At 36.5% G+C, this 10,579-nt stretch overlaps 1 protein-coding gene across 2 annotated transcripts; it reads left to right on the top strand.

The window, feature by feature from the left end:
* The first annotated feature begins 471 nt into the window (after positions 1-471).
* On the top strand, positions 472-9,755 carry LOC102579035 (SNF1-related protein kinase regulatory subunit beta-3). Of its 2 annotated transcripts, XM_015314474.1 has the most exons (5): positions 472-725; positions 854-972; positions 8,217-8,308; positions 8,922-9,030; positions 9,116-9,755. In XM_015314474.1, the coding sequence occupies exons 4-5, from the start codon at positions 8,998-9,000 to the stop codon at positions 9,425-9,427; spliced, it is 345 nt and encodes a 114-aa protein (XP_015169960.1). In that variant the 5' UTR covers positions 472-725; positions 854-972; positions 8,217-8,308; positions 8,922-8,997; the 3' UTR covers positions 9,428-9,755. The 2 variants fall into 2 exon arrangements, with proteins under 2 accessions (XP_015169960.1, XP_006359567.1); XM_006359505.2 differs by lacking the exon at positions 8,217-8,308 and having other exon boundaries at positions 514-725.
* The last annotated feature ends 824 nt before the right edge of the window (positions 9,756-10,579 follow it).

The raw sequence follows: 10,579 nt of genomic DNA, 5'->3' as shown, positions 1-10,579 counted from the left end.
TATTTGGCAATTCTAATTTAATTAGAAAAAATTTTCTGGGCTTACACTCCAAAATAAAAGCACGTCGTATATACATAAACATGTGTCCAAATTGACGGGACTTATGTCTCACAACACTTTCGCCCGCACAAATTATTGTTGTGGATTTTTACTACACTTCGTCTCAAGGATCACCCCAAAAATGTCTTTTAAAACACTGATCAAGACATATAAATCACTCATTAATGTTACCCATATATGATAAACAAAACATATCCACCAACTTAAAAATAAATAAGGAAAAAGTAAAAAAAATCTTAAATCATATAAAATTGAACAAAATTATTCTCTTTTAATAGTTTGATAAATGTCCTTATTATTACTTATAGACATTTCTAGATCAAACTTTAAAAATTTGAATATTTAGAGGATTAAAGGTGTCCCATTGCATAATTTATTGGAGAATATTATTGGTGTTACTTAGTTGCCCCTCACCAATTTCACCTTTTTCTACCTCACCTTAAAAATAAAAAAATAAAAAGAAGAAGAGGGTTTTATTAATTTGTTGGGAGTACAACCATTTTTTGAAGTAATGAGACATCATATTCTTTCCTTAAAACATAATTCATTTGAAATTTTGATTGTTCGGCGAAATTTTCTAAGTAACAAATTGACATTCACCTTCATTTTCCTCCATAGCTATTTGAAATCTTTGTGCGTTTTTTTTCCACTTTACGCAATCTCAGGTGAATATTGGTCCTTTTCTCCTATCTTACAAAATTCTTGATTGGATTCATTTTTGCTTGTTAATCAAAGTTTTAGTTTGTATAAATAGTTGTTCTTCACAGTTTAATTTGTTGGGTTTTTCTTGCAGATGCTTTTCTGGTTCTGCTGGGATTCATTTAGCATTTGATTGTTATTCCTTGCCATTGTTTGTTTTCTCAAGACGAGGGCTTTCTGGGAAAGTTTATTAGATCATTGCAGCTGAATTAGGTATGTTTTCGGTTTTTCGAATTTTCTGTTAACTAAACCATGAAATCTTGAATTTACATATTTAACATTTATGGAGTAGATGGAGCTACAATTTCATTAGTGTAAAGTTATGAGCTTTCAATTATGAGAAATTTATGAGCTTGCAATGAGGTTTCTTATTTCTTTAGGGAACAAATGGTTAATTCAATCAATTACCTACCCTCTAATCCTTCGTTAGTTGGGGTTTGCTATATAAATCCTATGTATTTCTGTTCGCTCCGGTTGATATAGGGAGCATTTCTCTCCACGAGCCCGTCCATTAAATTAAATGTTCTAGAGGATTTATTAAAGTTCCTACAGAGGAAAGTAGAATCACTACCAAAATATTTACTTTATCAAGCACCAACAATTTCGTTCTACGAAAATCTTTCGCCAGTTGATCGAAGTAGATAGCTTCCATGTGTTTCTACATTTCTCATATTCTAGGCACTTAGCTTGGTTTCCCTCAAATCAAGTGATGCGGTTAGAAAAGAGAAGTAGGGCCCCTACTGACTAAAACTTGGACTAGTTTCGGTGTGTTCCTTGAAAGTAGCTGAAATTAGGTAATCAATATGAATTTCCTTAAATGGACTCTTCTTTCTTAATTATCTTCTTAGGAGTAGGAAATGTCATTAGAGCTAAAGATAGATGGCAAATAATAGTTTATTTTGAAAGCAACAGTATTATTACCTCTATAAGTTGTAGGATGGACTCATAGATCTTGGAACATATATGACGGCAAGGCCTAAGCATTAAACTATGTGTAATGTGAATCCCCCCTTTTTACCGTACAATGTATTCTCACCCCGTCAACCTACCCCAATCCTCCTCCTTAATCGGGGACTTTGGCCAAGTGTTCAAGGCTCATGTAGGTGAAGTTAATTCTCTTGTTGAGGCTTTGGATCTTGCATTTAATTCTAGATCATTTTCATCAGAGGTTAGGTTGAATCAGATTCTAATTCAAATAAAGCTCTTTGTCCACATAATCTTTCTGGACTTCTTAAAGCTGGCGTGAAGTTGCTACCCACTGTTATGTATATTCTAGTTAGCTTGGTGTTAGACTACCATTTGCTTAAAACACTTCTGGAATGAGAACATGTGTCCTAAATAGCAGTTAGGCCAAATATGTCTGTAATCAAAAGATAAATTTATTTTAATGGTTAAAGTGGAAAGGAGAATAGAACAAATATAACAGTACATAGTTGTTACTAGAATTGTCTGGATTTGAACGTTGTTCGCATGCTTCCGGATGCTTCCAAAACCAGTTGTCAATATTGGTAATATGTGTCTAATGAGCGGTGGCCTCTGAGACGTGTACGCATATTACTCTGCATGAATAGAGTGCATCAGTAGCTACTTGAATATAAATATGGGTCATTGCCTGCAAATTATCTATCTTCAAGATATAGTGAGTGAGGAAACAACTTAGTGGTCATTTAGAGGGGAGTCTGAGGTTTTCCGGGAGATCAAAGATTTCAAGATGTTTGGTAAGCAACTCTTTTGCTGAGCTATCCACTTCCATGTAAGGTGAATTGGTTGAACTGTGATTTGCAGTTTTCTCATTTGAGCTTAATGTGTGGTAACTCAGGTATGGCTGTGGTACATTTATGCCAAGTTGGTAAAGGAAAACGAGCCTTCGAAAGATTTTCTCAATATAAAATTTCCAATTTCTTGCTTTTATATGAATCAAACCACTTTTGTTAGTGTTAATGATATCAAACATTTCATGGCGACCGAAAGTAGTTTCTCCCCCAATTGGACATAATAATTGATCCTTTTGTCTGGTATGCATGATCGTGTTGGATCAGGATCGAATTTGTGACTTGGAAAAACAGTACCTGGTTGCTTTTATTCATGCTCGTTTTTGCATCAAAAAAACCACATCTGTGCTCTGAGGCTTCCTTTTTGCCGCAAACAAAGCTATTACATTTGGTTAAATTCATTTTATACAGTTTAAAACTAATGATAAAATTCTTTCATGCACTTATCTAGATTGATGACTATTGTTTAAAGTGTAGTTTCTTTCTCAAAGATGTCTTCTCTTGTTGTCTATATCCTGATGTTTCCTTTGCTTCGGGTATTGTATTATTTGCTATTGATACTGTTATTTTCTCAATTATTTTTACTACGGCTTCTTCAGTATTGTCTTCCCTTTTAATACCTGCTTTGAAATTAAATTGTGCGGATTCTTCACTTTCGATGCCGCAACCAAGTCGGATGCTCCAAAAATACACTTTTTTTGGAGAGTCTGACACACTCGCTGACTTTTTTGAACAGTCCGAGCAACATAGCTTTGAAATGTTTTACTTGAGACGAGGGTCAATTGGAAGCAACCTCTCTACTTTCACAAAGTAGGGGTAAGGTCAGCATACACACCACCCTCCCCAGACCCCACTTGTGAGATAACAGTAGGTATGCTGTTTTGTTGGTGTTTTCTTCTAGTCATTCTTTTTGTTGCTACTCCTTGTGTCCCTTTTTTTCCTTCTTCCTTTTCCTTTACTTCCATTGTTTGTTTTGGATTTTCCCAGATGTAGTCCACTTTCAAATTGATACTGTTCATAAGTATAATCTTTGAACCTCTGAATTTAAGCCGAGGGTCTATCGGAAACAACCTCTCTACCTCGCAAAGGTAGGGGTAAGATCTGCATACATCTTACCCTCCCCAGATCCCACTTGTGGGACTGCACTGGGTATGTTGTTGTTGAACCTCTGAATTAGAACGAGCACCAAAAAGTAACTGTCAAGTTGACCCAAGGGTTTAGTCGAAGTGGCAAAGGGTGAGGGACTTGTGACTAAGGTCATGGTTTTGAGTCCTGCGTCATGCCAATTAAACCTAGTATATAGGTTTGGAAGGGTAGAGAGTGCCCCTTTATTACCGAGTTTCGAAGGCTATAAGGGTTGGCCCGAACAGATTTATTGGTCATCCAAAGAAAGCGGTATCTACCAAGTGAAGAATGCTAATTAAAATAGAGGAAATTATTTGTCCTAATTTTCTGGATGGGATTGGTAGTGTCATCAGAATGTCTTTTGTTCTTTTCTTTCCAACTATCTACCATATACAAGTAGGAGTGATCTTCCACCAGTACTCCTCACTATTTCCTCTCCCCACATTTCTCCGGCTGCTCAGAAGTGTCACTATGGAACTGAACATAGCTCAATTTATCCATAATATACAAAAGAACATGTGCCACAAATTTATAGTTGTCTTACAATGTAGAAAATGGTGCTCATTAGTTACACTTTCCTGACCACATAGTAGGCGCATTGAACAAATTTGAAGACCTCTTCTCAGTAACTTTTCTTGAGTGGCATGCTTTCCTGACAACCAACCACTCAAATCAAGAAACCCTTACTGAAATTTTGACTCTCCAAATAAGCTTTCAGGACCAGAGCACATTTTGATGAGTTCTATGATTCAAATTTCAGTACAGACTTCATTGTGAATTTCCATCTGCTATTTGACCTTCATTTAAACTTTTCTGGAAACTTAGTAGTGCCACCAAAAGTGGTCAGTTGCTGAAGCAGAAAGGTAAAGCCCTCAATTTCCCAATCATTTAAAGCTCCTTTGAAGATCAATTCTCAACCATGTTGATTCCAAATATGGTTTATCTACCATGGTTTTGAAGGATAATTGAGTATATATTAGGAAAGGTGGACTTTAAGCTATTAGTCTAATCGAGTGGTCCTCTCCAAAATTTAGTGTTTCTTCGGCCCGGACACCACGGTCATCAGAAAACAAATTGTGTTTCTTCTATTACCCACTTTGATCTCCACACTTCCCCAGAATTCACGCTACTGATTCCTAATGGTTTTTCCGGACACTACTACCATGGGAGCTTCATTTGTAATCAACTCATTATTCATTCCATATTACTGTGCGACAAAGTGTCTCCATAATGTCATCTCTGTTTAAAACCTCCATAACCACTTTTGTAAAAGACTTTTATTGTGTAATCTCAGAAGCTTTATTCCCCTACAACCTTGCTTCTTGCTAAGAGTTAGGACTTCCCATTTCACCAGACTGACTGATGCTTCTGTTTTCCGTGTTACTCCTTAGCTTGTCTAACTTCTTTTCTACCCCCCTAGGAATTGGGAAGACAACTATCATACAATTGGGAAGAGCCTCCAATACTGAGTCAATTAGTATCAATCTTCTCCCTAAGGATAAATATTGAGCTTTTCACCTTGCCAGCTTCTTGTCACATCTCTCAATAACCTCATTCCAGCTATCCACTGATTTTCTCTTTGCCCCCAAAGGTATCCCTAAGTACTTTGTTGGAAGAGTTCCCACCTGACAACCTAGATTCTTTGCAAAACTCTGTAGATTTATTACTTGGTTTACTTGATATAAAGACCTTTTGTTCCAGTTAACCCTTGAGCCAGAAAGAGCTTAAAAAATAGACAAGATTTCCCTAAGGTGTCTGATCTGATCCACTTCAGCTTCACAAAACACAAGAGAATCATCTGCATATAACAAATGAGAAGTTTCACCAGCAACACCAACTTCTGTTAGGACTCCAAAGCCTCTAATCCAGCCATTAGACTTAGCTGTCCTAATCATTTGATTTAGGCCCTTCATTGCTCGAAGAAATTGAAAAGGTGACATTGGGTCACCTTGTCTAAGCCTCCTTTGAGATTGGAAGAAACGTACAGGATTACCATTCATCAAAACAGAGAATTCAATACTGGAATTGCAAAACTTTATCCATTTAATCCCATTTATCACCAAATCCGATATCCTTGAGTATTTTCAAAAGAAACCCCCAATTAACATGGTCATAGAGTTTTTCAGTATCCAACTCGCATAGAACCCCTGACTTATCAGATTTAGTTCTAGATCCCCCAACTCATTTGCCAGAACAACATTTCATAATCTGTCTTCCCCTCAGAAAGGCCATTTGATGAGCATCAACTAATTTTCCCCTTACTGTGTTCAATCTCTCTGTAATGACTTTAGATTCTAATCTTGTTCACTCCACCTATTAAGCTTATTGGTCTGAAATCTTTTAACTCTTCTGCATAATTTTTCCTTGGAATCAGAGCAATAAAAGTAGCATCGAAATGTTTCTCAAAGAACTTATTTTGGTGAAATTTGTGAATTGTTTGCATCAAGTCTTCTCTGAGTGTTTCGCAACATTCTCTGAAAACCCCCATTGTGAATCCATCTGGACTAGGTGCCTTGTCCACTTTTGGAGTATAGTAAAGAAAATATTATATATTTATTTGCTAAGGTACAACTAGAACCCATATATCGCAACATGTCAAATCAAATTTACTTGCAGTTTGCAGCTTTGACCATGACAGCTTATGCATTTTACTAGAAATTTAGGAGATTTCCGGTATGTTCTTCAAGTGTATTGAAGATTTGACCCTCGGTATGTTAGCAAAGTTGATATATTAGAGTGAACAAAACCTTGGGTCAGGATGGATTTTTCGATTAAGAGATAAGAAGCTTTGGCTTAATACCTAAATAACGAGGTGCACTGTAATGCTTACTTTTGATGACTTATTATGACAAATTGATGATGGTAGCTTTCTCCGCCTATTCTGTTGTTTTGTTTTGTTTGGATTTTGGGTGGGGGATAAACTGGTGGGAAATTTTCTATTTTCTTAATGAGGTAATTTTTTATATAACACCAAAGTCAAGTGATTGCTGGTGTTTTTGAACAGTTGCAACCAAAAAATTAGTCCTCACTGACTATGCAAATAGCTAATGAAATAGAGCACTGCCTCTACATTTATGTAGAATTGTGAAAATATGAATATTAATAGATCTCCCCTATATCTTTGTGATCTAAAGGGTGTGCTCAATACTGGTCATGAAACAGTTACCTACTCGTCTCTTCAATAGAAGTAGTTCCTTTTTAGGATTAGAGAATGGTGCTTTTGGAGAAAGGAGGTCAAGTTTAACTTTCTTCATTGTAGTTACCCTATATCTTAAAGAAAGACCATTTAAAAGGGAAAAATGCCTATTCAGTGCAGGGATGTTGGAAATGGGAGGTCGACTACACCTACCCTACCCTTTTGTTTCTTTTGATAGCTACAGTGTCTGAGTTGTCTTGTGCACACCTCAACTATTCTATTAGGTACCTGCAACCTCTCACCAACACAGGTACCGGATAAATCTAGCTACACATAATCTACTTTGACTGGGTGAAAGTGCCTTCCAAAAAATGATATCGAAGATCTAGTCCACCTCCCTAGGGACCTAATGAGAATCTCTTTCTAGGTTGTTACTGATTCCTACTCAGATTTCAGGTTCCATATCTCATACTTGTTTCATGATAATATTCTGTAGCTTTAATTATATACTAATACCAACCACCAGATAAACCTCAACCTAACGAGACTATGCATAATTAATGCTCTGATAGAAGTTCCTACCATTCCTTTTGCAGGCCTAGTTTCCTTTCATATTGTAAGATTACTCCTTCAATGATCACTATTTGTTCCAATGTTGACATGGTTGCCCACCTTTTTGCTTAGCGGTGAGGAGGAATGAAAATGGTTCGGTTATGGTTTTTATGTAGAGTATTGTTAGCGAACCTGCTAAAGTATGGGTAGTGATGGTACTTAGCTCACTGCTAAGTGTGTAGGGTTGGGAACTCAGTCACGCTTGGATTAGTCCCCTAAACAGAGAGTCAAGCCTGAGTCTGGTTTTCCAGGATCTACTTAGTTAATTCTATTAATAGATGTCACCATGTTATGGAAAAAGATAGTGCCATTGCCAATCTCAATAATGAGGTCAGATGGGTGTTAATCGTCTATATAATTTCTGGATTCAACAAACTTGTTGTGAGGTCTATATTTTATTTAGTATAAGTTGGTGTACAAAAATATAGTGGAATAAGCTCGATGAAACATCTTAGTCCAGCACAGGCTATTAGCATTAACTAATTTTTAAAGTGTAACAGGGAATATAATTTTGCTCCAATTTATCTGATTTAATATATATCTACACATTTTAACTAAGTCTACTTTAAGATAATGTAATCCAAATTATTAATGTCATTCAATAGAAATTCTCATTTTCCATTATCTTTTTGGTATTAAAATTCATTTCTTCTACTGTTTTCATTTAACCACATCTGAAACTTAGCTGAATTTGTTATTTTATATTTGTTCCTGGATTTGGCGATGAAATTATAGTGTTCTCAAAAAGAAATCAACTTATTAGTCTTTAATCCGTAATTAATTTAGTTCTTAACTTGATCTTATTCGATTAGAGAGTAATCCAGTGTCGTGGAGCTTGAGCCCGCAGAACTTTGTCCTCTCAAATTGCAATTATCACTGAATAGACGATTGTCTTCCATCTCACGTATGTATATCTGACATTTTTTTTTTATGACAAGGGAAACCCGCAGCCGCTACCCTTTGGGTGCGCACAGGGTAAAACCCTCGCTCCTATGCAATAGCTCGCAAACCATATAGGAGAGGTAACCTGCACTAGGCAAGCCCGGTACAATGAGCTCGACCCAGAAGGCAAACCCCTTGCTTTCGCTGGCAAGGGGTTTCGAACTTGAGACCTCCAACATGGAAGTCTCAAGCCCAAACCACTGGGCCACCCTTTCCTACTATATTTCACTTAAATTTGTTTTTCTCATCAGTTCTGCTTAAGATATTTGTATTGTTAATATCATGATATTTGATCTAAGTTGCAGACATCATTTATCATTTGGTGAGTTTATCTTATGAGCAATACGGATTCTATTTTAGCACTTCTATGTATACCTGCTTTAATAATTGGAGAGACGACATACAAATAGCTTGTGATAATATAGTATTTTGATTCATAAAGACCCTTATGAGTCATGGCCATGTCCTAATTGTCCCGCCAGTGGAATATGCGCATCTAAGAGATTTCTCATGCAGTGCCTTAACCCGGAATTGGTTCTATTTCTTGTTTACAATAGGATATGTGTTATTTTCAGGTTAACTTGGGAAAGTTTTATCTGCTCAAAACTTTCATCTTATTAGCTAGATCGTGCTGTTTGTTTTTGAAGCAAGATGAACCACCCTCATCCATATGGTGACGATCATGTAAGTCATAAATTCTTGTAGTAACTGATAGGTGATAGCTCTGGCATGTTTTTTGACTTAGCCTAAATCTAAGTTATGCACACAGGATGAACCCACTGTCATGGGCTTTGAAGTTCCAAGATCACCCGATGCAAGTTACAACAATGTGTATCCTGGGCATTTAGATGAAGGAAGGGAACCACCGATGGTACCGCCACATTTGCATCACACTTTGCTAAACCACCCAGCAACAAGAGATGAATCAACCTCCCTCCCGTTGCCACAGAACGCGGTGCTAAACCATCTGTATATTGAGAACGGAGAAGTCCCGAGGTCAGTTGTAGCACTTGGTGTAACACACCGTTTTCGCTCAAAATATGTTACGGTCGTGCTTTACAAACCTGTCCAAAGAAGATGAGGTAGCATAGCAGGCATGCCTGAACGTACACACCATCTTTGGCTTGTGGTCTGATGATAGGAGAGGTAAATACACAGCAAGTTCTGCAGTGGAGAATGTTTATTTCTTCCCAGCTACTAGTAGTAGGAAAATATGGTATCAGGTACCCTTGGACTTGAATAATTGAAGTTAGATGTTCAATAGTTTTAAAAAGTTATGTATTTTGGCAAAAAGTTAGTGATGTCCCTGTTTGTTTGCCTTGACAATTATGTTTTTGAGTAGCTCTTCAATGTTGACGTGTGTGAAAATCTGTTAAACACCTTGTTAGATTTAAGCCAAGTTCACTACATCTAATATGGCAGAAAGTTAGTGATGTCCCTATTAGCAATTCTGGTTGATTGATATATTAAGAGATGACTATCATAAAATTGCAGCATATGCCCTTTTTGAAGCCACTCTTTAAAACTTGCAACTCTTTTGGAAAGTTGTGCAAATGTTTCCTTCTGCTCGCAATACAATGTTAAAAGTCCTACAAGGGACGAGTGGTGTTGTTACATGGTCTTGGGTAATCTCTTCCTCTTGAGGTAGCTAAAAGTTCATTTCTTTACATGATATTAGAGTAGGATTCAACCCAATTTTATTTACGGATGTTGGATCCCCATATTAAATTGCCCACGCTTCATGAAGTGTTGTAAAGTCTCACATTGGATTAAAAAGGGATGATCTTGAGCAATCCTCTCTTCTTTAACTAGCTTTTTAGAACGAGTTGAGTTAGACTTAAGATTCCTTTCTTTACGATATATACATGCCTACTTGAGTTCAAGGTCGAAACATCATATCACAAAAGGCCATACAGTTTCCTTAAAGCAACAAAGTTTAATTGTATATCGTCAATAGAGTTTAAAAAAAAAAAGATTTTTCAATCTTGTGATCCTAAATTAAATTTATATCAAATGTATCAAAATGCCTTTTAATTTTGTGATCTTAAACATGTTATGTGGAAAGTTGAAATTAAAGAGTTACCAAAAAAAGAAAAGGAGTCGTTCTTTTTCAAACACAATAAAAAGGAAAGTAGGTCATTCTTTTTTAACTGAAAGGAACAACATTTTGTACCTCCCGTGTCCGAGCATAATTTCAGTGGCTACACTCGTAGATTAGGCTGACAAAAGTAAA

Source organism: Solanum tuberosum, unplaced genomic scaffold, assembly GCF_000226075.1.
Source record: "Solanum tuberosum cultivar DM 1-3 516 R44 unplaced genomic scaffold, SolTub_3.0 scf00301, whole genome shotgun sequence".
NCBI lineage: Eukaryota > Viridiplantae > Streptophyta > Magnoliopsida > Solanales > Solanaceae > Solanum > Solanum tuberosum.
This window is presented reverse-complemented; position numbering and strand designations above follow the sequence as displayed.

Coding starts and splice junctions, on each gene's coding strand:
- LOC102579035 (XM_015314474.1), top strand. CDS start 8,998: ATGAACCACCCTCATCCATATGGTGACGATCAT. Junction 9,031..9,115: donor ATCCATATGGTGACGATCAT/GTAAGTCATAAA, acceptor TTATGCACACAG/GATGAACCCACTGTCATGGG.